The 17,533-nt window shown below is 35.7% G+C and overlaps 1 protein-coding gene across 6 annotated transcripts in view; it reads left to right on the forward strand.

Annotated features, from left to right (window-relative positions):
• The window catches only part of PCDH15 (protocadherin related 15), a 1,725,758-nt gene that overhangs the window by 1,580,504 nt on the left and 127,721 nt on the right, over nucleotides 1–17,533 (forward strand). For all 6 annotated transcript variants that reach the window (XM_070470562.1, XM_070470566.1, XM_070470561.1 and 3 more), the window contains 2 exons: nucleotides 8,063–8,172; nucleotides 10,428–10,568. In XM_070470562.1, coding sequence (XP_070326663.1) covers nucleotides 8,063–8,172; nucleotides 10,428–10,568 — 251 coding nt within the window. The remainder of the gene's footprint in view (nucleotides 1–8,062; nucleotides 8,173–10,427; nucleotides 10,569–17,533) is intronic.

Below are 17,533 nucleotides of genomic sequence, written 5' to 3' on the forward strand. Positions count from 1 at the left end.
GCACCCAACTTAGAAGAACCTTGATACGTAAGACAAACACTAACAGACATAAAAGGAGAAATTGAAAGCAACACAATAATAGCAGGAGACTTTAATTCCCACTCACACCAATGGCAGATCATCAAAACAGAAAATTAATAAGGAAACACAAGTCTTAAATGATACATTAGATGAGGTGGATCTAAGTATCTTCAGGACATTCCATCCAAATGCAGAAGAATACACCTTCTTCCCAAGTGCACATGGAACACTCTCCAGGATAGACCACATCTTGGTTCACAAATCAAACCTCAGTAAATTTAAGAAAATGGAAATCATATCAAGCATCTTTTCCATCCACAATGCTATGAGACTAGATATCAATTACAAGAATAAAAAAAAAGTAAGAAACAAAAACACATAGAGATTAAACAACACATTTCTAAATAACCAACAAGTTACTGAAGAAATCAAAAGGGAAATAAAAAAAAAAAAACTATAAAAATAAATGACAGTGAAAACATGACAACTCAAAACCTTTGAGATGCGGCAAAAGGAATTCTAAGAGGGAAGTTTATAGCAATACAATCCTACCTCAAGAAACAAGAAAAACATCAGACAACCTATCTTTACACCTAAAGCAACTGGAAAAAAAGAACAAACAAACAAACAAAAACCAAAATTAGTTAAAGGAAAGAAATCATAAAGATCCAAGCAGAAATAAATGGAAAAGAAATGAAAGAAACAATAATAAAGATTAATAAAACTAAAAGCTGGTTCTTTGAGAAGATAAACAAAATTGACAAACTTTTAGCCAGACTCATCAAGAAAAAAAGAGAGTAGAATCAAATCAACAAAATTAGAAATGAAAAAGGAGAGGTTACAACAGATAATACAGAAATACAAAGGATTGTAAGAGACTATTATGAATAACTATATGGCAATAAAATGGATAACCTGGAAGAAATGAACATATTCTTAGAAAAGTTCAATCTTTCAAGACTGAAGCAGGAAGAAACAGAAATTATGAACAACCCAATTACAAGCACTGAAATTGAAGCTGTGATCAAAAATCTCCCAAAAAACAAATGCTCAGGACCAGATGGCTTCACAGGAGAATTCTATCAAACATTTAGAGAAGAGCTAATGCCTATCCTTCTAAAATTCTTTCAAAAAATTGCAGAGGAAGGAACACTTCCAAACTTATTTTACCAGTCCACCACCACCCTGATACCAAAACTAGACAAAGACAACACAAAGAAAGAAACCTACAGGCCAATATCACTGATGAACATAGATGCAAAATTGCTCAACAAAATGTTAGCAAACGGAATTCAGCAACACATCAAAAAGCTCATATACCATGATCAAGTTGGGTTTATTCCAGGAATGCAAGTATTCTTCAATATATGCAAATCAATCCATGTGATGCACCATATTAACACACTGAAAGATAAAACCATATGATAATCTCAATAGATGCAGAAAAAGCCTTTGACAAAATTCAATATCCATTTATGATTGAAACTCTTCAAAAAATGGGGATAGAAGGAACCTACCTCAACATAGTAAAGGCCATATATGATAAGCCTACAGCAAACATTATTCTCAATGGTGAAAAACTGAAAGCATCCCCACTAAGATCAGGAATAAGACAAGGGTGTCCACTTTCATCACTATTATTCAACATAATTCTGGATGTCCTAGCTCACAGCAATCAGAGGGGGGAAAAAAAGAAATAAAAGGAATCCACATCAGAAAAGAAGAAATGAGTCTTTCATCATTTGTAGCTGACATGATACTATACATAGAAAACCCTAAAGATAGTATCAAAAAATTACAGGAGGCAATCAGTGAATTTAACAAAGTTTCAGGATACAAAATCAGTACACAGAAATCACTTTCATTTCTATATACAAACAATGAAAAATCAGAAAGAGAAATTAAGGAATCAATCCTATTCACCATTGCAAAAAAAAAAAAAAAGAAAAAAAAGAAATATCTAGGAATAAACTTACCTAAGAAGACAAAAGAACTGTACACAGAAAATTATAAGACACTAATGAAATAAATCAAAGACAACACAAACAAATGGAGAGATATTCCATGTTCCTGGGTAGGAAGAATCAATGTTGTGAAAATTACTATATTACCAAATGCAATTTACAGATTTAATGTGATCTCTATTAAATTACCAATGGCATTTTCCACAGAACTAGAACAAAAAAAAAAAAATCACAGTTCATATGGAAAGACAAAAGACCCCAAATAGCCAAAACAGTCTTGAGAAAGACGAATGGAGCTGGAGGTATCAACCTTCCTGACTTCAGATTATAGTACAAAGCTACAGTCATCAAGATAGTATAGTACTGGAACAAAAACAGAAATATAGACCAATGGAACAAGATAGAAAGCCCAGAAATAAACCCATACACCTATGGGTACCTTATTGTTTACAAAGGAGGCAAGAATATACAATGGGACAAAGACAGCTTCTTCAATAAATGGTGCTGGGAAAACTGGACAGCTATGAGTAAAAAAATGAAATTAGAACGCTCCCTAACACCACACACAAAGTTAAACTCAAAATGGATTAAAGACCTAAATGTAAAACCAGAAACTATAAAACTCTTAGAGGAAATAATAGGCAAAACACTCGATGATATAAATTAAAGCAAGATCCTCTATGGCCCACCTCCTAGAATAAAGGAAATAAAAGTAAACAAGTGGGACCTGATTAAACTTATAAGCTTTTGTACAGCAAAGGAAACTATAAGCAAGGTGAAAAGAAAACCCTCAGAATGGGAGAAAATAGTGTATGAAACAAGTTACAAAGGATTAATTTCCAAAATATACAAGCAGCTCATACAACTCATTGCATATATGCTCATACAACTCCATTGGTACATATGCACAATAGAATATAACTCAGCCATAAAAAGGAATGCATTTGAGTCAGTTCTAATGAGGTAGTTAAACCTAGAACCTATTATATAGAGTGAAGTGAGTCAGAAAGAGAAAGATAAACATCATATTCTAACACATATATGGAATCTAGAAAAAATGGTACTGAAGAATTTATTTACAGGGCAGCAGTGGAGAAACAGACATAGAGAATAGACTTATGAATATGGGGAGAGGGGAGGAAAGAGTGAGATGTATGGAAAGAGTAACATGGAAACTTACATTACCATATGTAAAGTAGATAGTGAATGGTAATTTGCTATACGACTCAGGAAACTCAAACAGGGACTCTGTATCACCTAGAGGGGTGGATGGGGAGCAAAATGGGAGGGAGGTTTAAAACGGAGGGTAACTATGGCTGATTCATGTTGAGACTTGACAGAGAACAAAAAAATTATGTAAAGCAATTATCCTTCAATAAAATTTTTTTTAAAAAGGTTAGAAGTTAGGAAGCTTCATCAAGTTATAGAGTAAGTCAGTTGATTCAGAGGTTCTTAAATGAAATTCAAGTTCACCTTTTTCTATTGAATGTCCACAGTAGAAAAGAAAGGAAAGATTAAGATGGCTTCATCATTCTTTGCTTCCATCCAAGCATGCATTCACTCATGCACTTATGCATGTATTTGTTAACCAACACCTAACTCCTCTGTGGCAGGCCCTGGGCAGAGGACCCCTATCTTTAGGGAGCTTGCTGGTTCCCATGGTGAACTTCCTATGGCAATTTTCTGCTTTCTCTGTGCTGTGACAATCCCCTCTATAGTGACTGTGTCCCAGTCTTCACACTCCTTGGATGGAGTGGCAGTTACCTGCCATGTGCAGAGATTCTATCCACCGAATGTACATCTCAGCTGGTTGGAGAACTGCCATATGTTCAAGGGAGCTGTGCAACCTCTGTCCAAGCAGAATAGTGATGGGACCTACACCTTGGAAAGCTTGCATTTGTTGAGTGTCTCAGTGCAGGAGTCTGAATGTGTACTTACCTGTAAGGTGCAGCATGCAGCATGAGACCCAGTCGCCCATCCAAGCCAGCCTCATAGTGTCTACAGCAACGCAGGACATATACAAACCCACTGGGAGCACAGGTCCAGAAATGCCTGCCTTTATCTTTGTGGCTTTTCTCCTGGGCTTCAAAATGGTACTGGTGATCAGTTTCATAGTCACTTACTTCCACAGGTGGTGGAAACTGTAACAGGTCCTGCATACTCTGTGATATACTGCCTCCCTCCTTGTGCAAGGGGCTCAAGTGGAAAGAAGCTATAAGGACTAGAGATAACTCAAGATGCCCCACCCTTCACTCTGCTTTCCCCACCTCCATCATGAACACACTCCCTTCCATACACCCTCCTATGTTCCTTCTCTGACCTTTGGAATTGAGTCAAGGATGAACATTAATCACGTTGATCCAGAATGTCTGGGCTCTGATGCACTGAGCTTCAAATTGACCCTGCCTCCATCCCAAAGAGAATCAAGTAGATAAAGAAAACAGGTTTCCATCATGCCCCTGATCATGAATACTTAATTTAAAAGCACTTTTTACTTTCATCCAGAGCTTTTGCAAGTGTGATTTCATTTTAACACACATGTATTTTAAATCACTAAGTTGAATAACATTTTTCTATTCTGAAATTTATAATATAAAAATATCCATGTAATTACCTACCATGCTATGTTTGCAGACTGTTAACATTTTGTTATTGTGATCTGTTGTCCCTTTCAAAATTACTGCACTAGATTTGGTATTCATAAAATCAATCACAATTTTATACTTCTACAACATATGTATAAATCCTTAAGCAATATATATATCACTAGCATGTTTAACTTTTATATAAATATTATCATACTATATATAATCTACTGGAACTTTTATTTTTTATACTCAACACAGTTTTTTGTTTTTTGGTTTTTTTTTTTTTGCTTTATTCATGTTCATATATGTACCTTCATTTTATTAATTTCCACTTATAAGTTATACTGTGACAGTATGCCACAATGTATTGATTTTTCCTGTGATGGATATTAAATATTTATGTAATGTTTTGCTAGTAGAATTTGGCACAAATATTTTTATCTTTACTTCTTGGGCACTTATGGGGGAGTTCCTCCTAGTCTGGTGTGTCCATAAAGTGGACTGTTGGTATCATTTGGAGCTTTTGTTATACATAAAAAAAGATTTTCAATTGTTGAAAAAAAATGTAATGAATTAAAACAACACACTTAGCATTTTTGTTTCTGTAGATCAAGAATGTGTTATCTGTAAGAACCTTTCACGTTCTTACACAGGTTTTAGTCAGGATGTTGTCTGGGGCTAGAATATCACTGAGGCTTAACAAAGGAATGGTCCACCTCCAAGTTCATGCTTTTGTTGATTGGATTCAGTTCCACATGGATGTTGGAGTGAGGGTCTCAGTTGCTTGCTGATTATTGGTCAGAACTCACCATCTCACATGGCCACTTACTTCATTAAATCCAGCAAGGGAGGTAGTCAGAATCTACTAGCAAGAATGAAAAGCTATAATCTTATGTAACATAATCGCTGAAATGACATCCCATCTTCTTTGCTGTATTCTGTTCATTAGAGACAAGTCACAGTCTGACCCTCCAACAAAAAGAGAGGGATACACAAGGGTAGTAGGAAAACCAAGGTGGAAGATTATGGAGGATCATAATGTGTTTCCATAGCTCTCTAATTTTAATCCTTTCCAGGTTTAATGATTTCACAGCCACTGAGGTCAACCACAAGCCAATGTGGCAAACAGCAATCAGTCTCAATGTCTGTTTATAATCTAAAATATCATACAAAAGATTTCTATTCATAATCAAATTAGTCCATCAAAATAATCTTAGTGTCACTTTTCTAGGTGCCTTATCTTTTGTGGTAGACAACTGTTATTTTAGGTTCAAGGGTACAAAAGTCACCCCTATTTCACTGAAGTGACACTGTGACAATGTCTAGATGAATTGCGTATAAAATAAAATTGTGTTATCTCAGACCTAACTTTCTTTAAAAGTGCCTACATAGGTGAATGTATCCTTTTTTTATCTAAACATTTTTTTTTAATTACTTGGAACTCCTGATTTCAAGGGACTGAAATACTAGATATAAGGAGAAATGCAGGAGAATTTTGTTTTACTAATAGTAACTGAAATGATGAGTTTACCCAGCTTCAATTATAACAGCGTTTAGAATACTAATCAAAGTGTAGTGGATATATTTTCAACCTTTAGTTATTCCATTTGTGTTGGTATTATTAACAAGAACCTTCTTATAGGGAAAAACATTAAAATTCTAGCCAACAGCAAAACTTTTTTTGTGTGTATGTTTTATTGGTTACAAGTTTGCATAAGACATTTGTCACACATGAATATGAGCAATAAACGTAAAATGCCCTCATTAGCCAGAGCTGGGTAATGTGTCTATGCATATACCCTGGGGATTTGGTCAGTTCAGTTCAGTCACTCAGTCCTGTCCAACTCTTTGTGACCTCATGGACTGCAGGACACCAGACCTCCCTGTCCATCACCAACTCCCGGAGCTTTCTCCAATTCATGTCCATTGAGTCAGTCAGTTCTACCCAAAACAGTTAGACTAATAATTAAGGAGATATGGTTATCCAAAACTATACCTGGCTGCTATTAAAAAAGAAGACAGAAAATATGCAGAGAAGTAAAATTAAATAAGTAAATAAATGGATAGATTTAATTTTATTAAAATTATACAGATTAGTTCTTATACTTTATCAAGAAATAGTTATTGACCATGCAGTGGAGATGTGGACCTCCATTAGGTGCTATAGTAGTTATCTGTAAGATAGGTCACTTTACACTTAGGTAATTTTAGTCTGTCCAGTATATGGAGTACAGTGGCAAATAGCATAATATTTTGGACAAGATATTTATTAAGAATTGTATGTAATTAATTTTTCATACTATATTGGTAACTCAGAATTTGTTATAAAAGGCTTCATTAAGTACAGTATATAATTGTGTAGTGTAATCTAGATTAGAAGAACTCAGAAGATGGTGATAAAAATGAAGGATAAAAGATAAAAGGCCACATGAAAGAGTGACAGTAGGATTTATCTTATCAGTTTGAGAAAAGAGGCTAAATCTTATAGAATTCAGATGGCTTAGATTGATTGATTGGACTATAACAAGAATCAGAACTTTATGTTTAAGAATTTTCTAAATCTTTTGAAGCTGGATGTTATCAGTATCTGTGAATTATAAGGGTGGGATTATTTTCATTGGTTTATGAAGATAAAGTTCTAATAGCCTAGCTGCAGTGACCAATATTGTAAAATAAAATGGAGATTTAGAATATGAGATAGTATGTTGTTGAAAACATATTTTTAAAATTAAGTATCATGCAAATTACTAACTATGGAATGAATAAAGAACAAGGTCCTACTATATAACACAAAGAACTATATTCCATATCCTGTAATAAATTCTAATGGAGAATAACATGAAAAAGACTATATACATATAATGAGTTACTTTTATGTATAGCAGAAGTTAACATAACATTGTAAATCAGCTATAGTTCAATAAAATGTTTTAAATAAATAAAATTAAGTATCACTGAATGGGGGGCATAATATGGTTAAAGTTTAGTAAAATAAGTGAAGTCAAAAGAAATATTAATTTTATGATGTCATCCATTCAAATACTTTTAGGACAGTTAAAGTTTTATAGTAGAGCAAGGATAAGGACTAGACTAGACAGAAACTGAAGGTCATTTTCTTAAATATGCTAATATTACCAATGTAAAAGTCATATTTTTCTTCAGCAACTTGAGATAGCAAGTGTATCTACCTATTGCATTCTATTCAGAAGTTTTTTCAGAGACAAGCAAAATGAATTTTATACACTATTTTGGAGATGCTGAAGCAGTAATGTACAGATGACAAGACATTCTTAATGAAGAACATTTGCATAATTTTGAACACAGTTTGTTAGGCCTAGGGTCTGAATGTGGTATTTTGCTGAAAAGTTCAAAAATAGTACTATTCAAATAATAACAAATACAAGATTAGCATATTCTACTATTAAATACAAAGCTCCACCATGAGGAAATGGACAATAAAAATAAATTATCTTCTCTTGCACCCTGCAGACCTCCTCCAGTAAGTGAACTTGCAACCAGAGGGACTATGGTGGGTGTAATTTCTGCTGCAGCCATCAATCAGAGCATTGTATACTCCATTGTTGCAGGAAATGAAGAGGGTGAGTATATGTTTAGTCAAATGGCAACCCATTCCAGCATTCTTGTCTAGAGAATTCCATGGACAGAGAAGCCTGGTAAGCTACAGTCCATGGGGTTGCACAGAGTTGAGTGACTAACACTTTTCATCATAAAACAATAAACTTAGATTTGGAATAAATTTCAGATTTCATTACTGTTTATGTTTCTAGTAAGATGTGTCTAACTTAGATGTAATTATGTGCTAAATCTGATTAAAAATCTAGTTATATTGACAAAGGCTATTAATTTCCACTAGGGAAGACTCAATATCCAGTTCTGAAAGACTTCACCTCTCCCTGACTTAGGGATATTTAATGACATTTATTCAAAATTAATTCATGTGTACTTTCAGCTTTTGATCACAATCGTTGCCTAAAGTAGTCTCTCACCACCGTTCTGTGCCATCTATAACCCTTAACCCATGTCATACCTTAGCTAATCCTGAAGATATTTTAGGAGCAAAAATAACTGTGGATGACCAAAGAGCTACATGCCTCATAAAATTCATGTGCATTTTGTGTGATTCCTCGGTAAAGCAAACATATAATCAACAGTTATAAGTAAACAAATAGTTCGATTTTGTCTACCAATCACTTTTCACAGAGAACAGATTGGCTTGCTAGCCTATAGGAATAAGTTTGTGACTCGGTTTTATATTAGCATTTTGATTCTTTTTTTTTTTTTTCCTATTACCCACAGTTAGTTGTCCTCTGGTTTTCCCTTTTATGAGTTAAATGGCCTGGAATGTTATAGATGGTTAAAAAAAAAAAAGCTAATATATGTTTCATAAAGAAATGCATTTCAATATTAAATTAGGAGATGTTAATATTGTAAAGCAGTTTACAAGTAAATTATGAAAGTTGTTTTCAATTTTTATAAATAAAATCATTTCAATGATCAACCGTTACTAAAAGTTATTGCCCCTAAAGCAAGTCCTAAATATTGTACTTTTCTTATTGACTTTCTTTGTTTCACCTGGGCTGTTATGCCTCCTCCCTGAATATCACTGACTTTCCTTTTGCCTTAAACTTATATCTGACTGCAGCTATGGTTTTCTCACTTTGTTCTTATGACTTTTCTCTGTGATTTTATCTGTTCTCTTCCTTGAATATAGACAGGTGGTTCTACTTACTACCCTCACACCACCACAATGATTATTTTTACATTCAATTAATTTGCTTGCCAATTTAGTCTACTCATCCTATTGAGCATTTATCATGTACTCAGTACCTTCCAGGATTAAGGAGAAAGAAGTGAACAAAATAGTGTCTCAGTGGTAAAGAATCTGTCTGCAATGCAGGAGATGCAGCAAGAGCCACAGTTTTGATCCCTGGGTTGGGAAAATCCCCTGGAGAAGAAAATGGCAACCCACTCCAGTATTCTTGCCTGGAAAATTCCATGGACAGAAGAGCCTAGTGAGCTGCAGTCCATGGGGTTGCAAAAGAGTCAGACCCAAATGAGTACACATGTTATCATCATCATTGTAGACTTTAACAATCCTATAAGAAGAGCCAGACAATAACAATGATCAAGCTAATGAATATATAGTATTTAAGCAGTTATAAATGCTGTAGAGAAAACCAAAGTGAAAAGATAGAGTGAAAGAGGTAGGATATTATAAAGTTTGCCAGTGTGCTCTGCTCATCACTCAAATATGTATGACCAAATTTATTCTAAAAAATAAACTTCAATGCCAAACATTTTAGGATATTTAAAGTAATAAATAATACTTTTAAAATAACTAACATATTAAATTATGTTTGTTCCCTTGAGTTCTTAACAGAACACTAAATCTGCAGGATAATAAGATATATTAAATCATAAAAATAATAGTAATCAAACAGCATCATAAAATACTTGCTTAAATAAAATTAATTGGATTTCTTTAAAACAAGATTTCTAGAAGCATTTGCTATGGTAGAAGATAATGTGTATCTATGGTGAGGAATGCAGTATATATTGTTTCACAGACTTAATTGACCAGAGAAACATCAGTTTCCAGAAGAATCGCAAAAAACAAAAAAACCCAAAACCTAGAATTTCAAATCATACGTTTAGGGAAACACTGATGTTGATAATTTCTAGAGCTGAAACAGAGTTTCCCAAAGCCTTAATTTTGTAGCTTTGATGTGTTACTCTTATTATATGTATTTTTGAAATCACTATGATTTTTAAAGAGAATTGTTTTCCCTTATAGTATGAAGAGAGTGACCAAGGAATTGTATTTTGATTCTAGATAAGTTTGGAATCAATAACATCACAGGAGTAATCTACGTGAATGCCCCTCTGGATTATGAAACAAGGACAAGCTATGTACTTCGAGTTCAAGCTGATTCCCTGGAAGTGGTCCTCGCCAATCTCCGAGTTCCTTCAAAAAGTAAGTTGTATTACTTAAGAATTTGACAAGAATTTTATGGTGTTTTTACTTATTTTCTAACAAAATAACAAATATCTAAAATAAAGTCCTCAGTGGAGATTGCAGAACGTTCATTAACACTTGAAGATGATTGCTCATTCACTTTAAGAATTGATACATGACCATTCAGGCTTCCCCACTGGTTCAGAAGTAAATAATTCACCTACTGATGCAGGGGACTCAGGTTTGATCACTGGGTTGGGAAGAGCCCCTGGAGAAGGAAATGGCAATTCACTCCAGTATTCTTGCCTGGAAAAATCCCATGGACAGAGAAGAGTGGTGGGCTATAGCCTATGGGGTTGTGAAGAGTCAAGTATAACTTACCCACTATAAAAAAACAACAGGATGACAATGCAGAAAATGATTTCATACTCCTTAAATGTCAAGGTAATACCACAATATTTTCAAATTTTGTACAATCTTATTGAAATGCTATCATTGTCAGTATATGTTTCATTAAAAAAAAAAAAACTTAATCACACTGTGAAGCTTAACCCCTTGGAGTGTATATTTTTAATTGGCACAGGATTACTATATATTCCCTGAATTGTGTGGCTTCTGGTACTTTGTATTTTCTGAAAGCAGAGGGAAATGCATCTCAAAAAGAATGACTAACATTTATTATAATTTATACATAAGCATTATATTTAATTCACATCCATTTCTAGGAAATGAGATTTATTATTCCCATTTTACAAAGACAAGAAAAGGTTAAGTGATTTTTTAAAAAAATGTCACTGTCAGTAAATGAAAAGTGGGAAATTTAAGCTACCTTTTGACTCCCAAATCTTTCTTCAGCATTTCAGTGTAATGTAGTTTATGTATACAGAAAACTGAGCAAAAGCCAATTTATGAAGAGGACCAGCATAGATTCTGAGAGATGTTACCGATAATGGAATAGGATGGTGAGGAGAGAATACATGAAATGCTATAATTACTGTATCAAGACACATGGCTTGACAAAGGACTTTTTTCTCAAATTTTAAGCTTATTTATAGCAACAACTCTCCTGTTAAGTGCTCACTATGTGCCCAGAGCTGTAAGGAAGGAGTGTTAGTTGCTCAGTCATGTCCAACTCTTTCTGACCCCATGGGTTGTAGCCTGCTGGGCTCCTCTGTCTATGGAATTCTCCAGGCAAGAATACTTGAGTGGGTTGCTGTTTCCTTCTCCAGGGGATCTTCTAGACCCAGGGATCAAACCCTGGGTCTCCTGCACTGGGATAAGCACTTTTCTTTTCCATTGATTGAGATTATACATCTTTGCAAGTTAAACAATCCATCTTTTTGTCACTTAACATGGTCATATATCAACTATTATAAAGAATCGGAAACTTTTTTAGAAGCCAGAAAAGCCTAGAAAACCATATTTAATTTAACCACTAGCAGATACATGCCCAGAGAAGGTATAAAGTACAAAACAGGTAATAAAATATTTACATTTTACTCTGAGCCCACTTGTGAACATACTCTCACAGCATTCCATCAGTTAGCATCTTAAAAGATGAAAGAGGAAACAGAAGAGACCCTGAGAGCAAGAGTACTCATATGAATGCCAGATAGAGAGAGAGAGCACCCCAGCAGTGTAAGAGAAAAGTGAACAAAGTGGGAGTAAGAGCAAAAGATGTACTATAGAATGTTCTGTATCAGTTTGTAATTGAACAGATGATCATAAAACAATTCATTTATCTGTTCATTATCTCAAATCTCACTCACTGGTCTAATGTAGAGGCCTGCACAGTTGTTTGTAAAAGCACAACCAAATCATTGGAAAAATCAGATTACATATAGTATGTCTTTGAAATTAAAGGCATTAAATGGTCTTCAGTGATTATTCATCACTAGATAAGTAAGTTGTTTAAAAATAGCAGTCCAGTTATTTGAGTTTTTAAAATCTTTAACTGGAGGCAATTGCATTTTTAGAAAATAAAGAGAATGCCTCAAATTGTAAATTGAATTGACTAAATCAAGAGTTGAAAGGTCAGAATAGTTCTAAATTACATAACATAAGCTGCCTATGAAAATAAAAATAAATGTAAAAGTTAATTGAAAACCATCTGTCATCTTTCTTTGAAAGAATGTAAGTTGTAGAACCTAGCATTTTGTAAGAAATAAGAATAAAAACATATTGATGTCTTATATGTGAGTATAATAAACTAGTTCTCACTACTGTAATTTAAATGGAAATCTGAAATGAATAAAAGTTTAGCTTATATACTCATGTATACTTATATGTGCCCTATATTCATGCAGAGTGAGACCAGTTAGCAAATTCATGAATTATCCTCTCAGAACTGTGTGAAGCCTGAAAGCTAAATGTTACTTTGATGCCTAATGCTTTGAATATTGTTATTAACATTTCATGACTGACCTTTGTTTCCTGAGTCTGAAATACAAACCCAAGTAGTATTTCTAACACAGTTTCACTTATTAATAACTGTTAATGACCTATAATCAAACTCTTCTCATTAACTATGCAAATAATAAGGGCATTATGTAAATTGAGGTTAATTAATTAATCGTTTAAAGGTTCATCTCTTCTTTAGAATCAACTACTCTATTACCTTTAGCTCTACTATGAATAAAGGTAATAAACAGAATAAATTTAATTTTGAGATATTAAATTTCAAAAGAAGTATTTTATTGTAATTTCTTTACTATACAGTAGAAGTGACAAATAAATTCAAGGGATTAGATCTGATAGACAGAGTGCCTGATGAACTATGGATGGAGGTTCCTGACATTGTACAGGAGGCAGTGATCAAGACCATCACCAAGAAAAAGAAATGCAAAAAGATAAAATGATTGTCTGAGGAGGCGTTACAAATAGCCATGAAAAGAAGAGAAGTCAAAGGCAAAGGATAAAAGGAAAGATATACCCATTTGAGCACAGAGTTCCAAAGAACAGCAAGGAGAGATAAGAAAGCCTCCCTCAGTGATCAGTGCAAAGAAATAAAGGAAATCAATAGAATGGGAAAGACTAGAGATCTGTTCAAGAAAATTAGAGATACCAAGGGAATATTTCATGGAAAGATGGGCTCAATAAAGGACAGAAATGGCATGGACCTAACAGAAGGAGAAGATATTAAGAAGAGGTGGCAAAAATACACAAAAGAGCTATACAAAACAGATTTTCATGACCCAGATAACCACGATGGTGTGATCACTCACCTAGAGCCAGACATCCTGGAATGTGAAGTCAAGTGGGCCTTAGGAAGCATCACTATTGAACAAAGCTAGTGGAGGTGACAGAATTCCAGTTGAGCTATTCCAAATCTTGAAAGATGATGCTGTGAAAGTGCTGCACTCAATATGCCAACAAATTTGGAAAACTCAGCAGTGGCCACAGGACTGGAAAAGGTGTTTTCATTCCAATCCCAAAAAAGGGCAGAACCAAAGAATGCTCAAACTACCACACAGTTGCACTCATCTCGTATGCTAGCAAAGTAATACTCAAAATTCTCCAAGCTGTACTTCAACAATATGTGAACCATGAATTTTCAGATGTTCAAGCTGGATTTAGAAAAGGCAGAGGAACCAGAGATCAAATTGCCAACATCCGTTGAATCATCAAAAAAGCAAGACAGTTCAAGAAAAACATCTATCTCTGATTTATTGATTACGCCAAAGCCTTTGACTGGGTGGATCACAACAAACTATGGGAAATTATGAAAGAGATGGGAATACCAGACCACCTGACCTGCCTCCTGAGAAATCTGTATGCAGGTCAAGAAGCAACAGTTAGAATTATTCATGGAAAAGCAGATTGGTTCCCAATCAGAAAAGGAGTACATCAAGGCTGTATATTGTCACCCTGCTTATTTAACTTATATACAGATTACATCATAAGAAATGCTGGCCTGGATGAAGCACAAGTTGGAATCATGATTGCCAGGAGAAATATCAGTAACTTCAGATATGCAGATGATACCACCCTTATGGTAGAAAGTGAAAAAGAGCTAAAGAGCCTCCTGATAAAAGTGAAAGAGGAGAGTGAAAAAGTTGGCTTAAAGCTTAACATTCTGAAAACTAAGATCATGGCATCCGGTCCCATCATTTCATGGCAGATAGTTGGGGAAACAGTGGAAACACTGACAGACTTTAGTTTTTTTGGCTCCAAAATCACTACAGAGTATGACTGCAGCCATGAAATTAAAAGACACTTGCTGCTTGGAAGAAAAGTTATGAAAAACCTGGACAGCATATTAAAAAGCAGAGACATTAATTTGCCAATGAAGGGTCCATCTGGTCATAGCTATGGCTTTTCCACTAGTCATGTATGGATATGAGAGTTGTACTCTAAAGAACTCTGAGTGCTGAAGAATTGATGCTTTCGAACTGTGGTGTTGGAGAAGACTCTTGAGAGTCCCTTGGATTGCAAGGAGATCCAACCAGCCCATCCCAAAGGAAATCAGTCCTGAATATTCATTGGAAGGACTGATGCTGAAGCTGAAACTCCAATAATTTTGTCACCTGATGCAAAGAACTGACTCATTTGAAAAGACTCTGGTGCTGGGAAAGATTGCAGGTGGGAGGCGAAGGCGACAACAGAGGATGAGATGGTTGGATGGCATCACCGACTCAATGGACATGAGTTTGGGTAAACCCTGCGAGTTGGTGATGGACAGGGAGGCCTGGTGTGCTGCAGTCCCTGGGATTGCAAAGGGTTGGACATGACTGTGAGACTGAAATGAACTGAATAAATGCCTTTATCTTTTAAGAACTGTTAACTGACTTCCCTGGTGGCTTAGAGTGTAAAGCGCCTACCCGCAATGCAGAAGACCGGGGTTCAATTCCTGGGTCAGGAAGATCCCCTGGAGAAGGAAATGGCAACCCACTCCAGTACCCTTGACCTGGAAAATCCCATGAACAGAGGAGCCTCGTAGGCTACAGTCCATGCACAGAGTCAGACACGACTGAGCGACTTCACTTTACTTCACTTTAATTTGCTTATTCTTCTGTGTTTATTTTGCTTTTGTTACCGTGATCTTTTTCTAATCTTCGGAATGTCTGTCTTTCTGTCTTTAATCTTTTTCATCTTTTAGAATAATTTCAGGATAGCTTTCCTAATTTCCAGATCTAGAATACCTGTTTCAGTCATCTTCATAAATGTTAAAAATTACCCTTCAGTTTTGGAAGTCAGTTCGCATTCTTCTGCACTCCCATTGAACTTGAAGACATTTCCTTTTCTTGTCCCCTATTGTGCCTGTTCTGTTCAATTTTTATTCTGCTTTCGCCATTTTGTCCTTTTCTCCTTAGTGTGAAGTTTTGTACTGCTACTGTGTTCATAGAACTTACTAACTTCTCCACTTACTGCATGATGGTAACTTTGAGCTTCAACAGCTCTCAGGGCCAACAGAAACCCTTAGTCTTCTTTGAACTCCCTTAAAAGTAGTTTTTACCACACTTGCACACTTAATGTGCACACTTATCACACACTTAGTACAGAGATCTTGTTTCTGTCAGTTTTCCTAACAGCTCATATTCTGTGATCTGGGGGCTGGCTTGTTGTCTTATTTAGCTGTAGATACTATCTGTGGACTTTGGGTTTGATGTTCTATTACTCTACTTAAGCTTAATAATGGAGAAGAGATATTAAAGCAGGAGAATACTCACAAAAATAACTATAGGAGTTAATAATTCAGCCCACTATAATTCTGTTGGGCTTCTCTGATAGCTCAGTTGGTAAAGAATCCACCTGCAATGCAGGAGACCCTGGTTCGATTCCTGGCTTGGGAAGATCCCCTGGAGAACAGATAGGCTGCCCACTCCAGTATTCTTGGGCTTCCCTTGTGGCTCAGCTGGTAAAGAATCCACCTGCATGCAAGAGACCTGAGTTTGACCTCTGGGTTGGGAAGAGCCCCTGGAAAAGGGAAAGGCTGCCCACTCCAGTGTTCTAGCCTAGAGGATTCCATGGGCTGTATAGTCCAACGGGTTGCAAAGAGTCAGATATGACTGAGTGACTTTCACTTTCATAGTTCTGTGGATGTTTATAAAAGATAATAACCAAACTTCTGGGCCAGAGTCAAGGACCCTGTTACCCACAACAAAAATATTAGCAGGAGGATCAGCGTAGGCAAATAGAAAGGGAAGAAGTGCAAGCAGTGACAGATTTTAAATTCTTGGTCTCAAAAATCCCTGCAGCCATGAAATTAAAAGATGTTTGCTCCTTGCCAGAAAAGCTATGACAAACCTAGACAGTGTGTTCAAAAGCAGAGACATCACTTTGCCAACAAGTCTGTAAAGTCAAAGCTATGATTTTTCCAGTAGTCATGTACAGTTGTGTGATCTGGATCACAAAAAAGGCTGAGTGCTGAAGAATTGATGCCTTCAAATTGTGCTGCTGGAGAAGATTCTTGAGAGTCCCTTGGCCTGGAAGGAGATCAAGCCAGTCTATCTAAAGGAAATCGGCCCTGAGTGTGCATTGGAAGGACTGATGCTGAAGCTGAAGTTCCAATACTTTGGCAACCTGATGTGAAGAGCCAACTCATTATAAAAGACCCAACTCATTGTAAAAGACCCTGATGCTTGGAAAGAATGAAGGCATAAGGAGAAGGGGTCAGCAGAGGATAGATGGTTGGATAGCATCATCAACTCAATGGACACGAATTTCAGCAAACTCCAGGACATAGTAAAGGACAGAGGATCGTGACATGCTGAAGTTCATGGGGCCCCAAATAGTTGAACACGACTTAGTGACTCAACAACAACAAAAACAATAGCATGGCAATAAGTAAAGCAGTGCAGCTCCCTAAGTTTCAAGCCTCAAGGCTACACTGTATAGGGCCAGGTAAAACCTGCACATGAGTGGATTACAGGAGGGAACTTTGCTTAGAAGGCCTGACACTTTTATAAACAAGTGACAGCAAGCCTTTCTCAAAAGGAAGACATTCCTGCAAGATATTATGTCACTTTTTAAAATTGCCAATT

The sequence above is a fragment of the Odocoileus virginianus genome, chromosome 7 (genome assembly GCF_023699985.2).
Source record: "Odocoileus virginianus isolate 20LAN1187 ecotype Illinois chromosome 7, Ovbor_1.2, whole genome shotgun sequence".
NCBI classification, from domain to species: domain Eukaryota; kingdom Metazoa; phylum Chordata; class Mammalia; order Artiodactyla; family Cervidae; genus Odocoileus; species Odocoileus virginianus.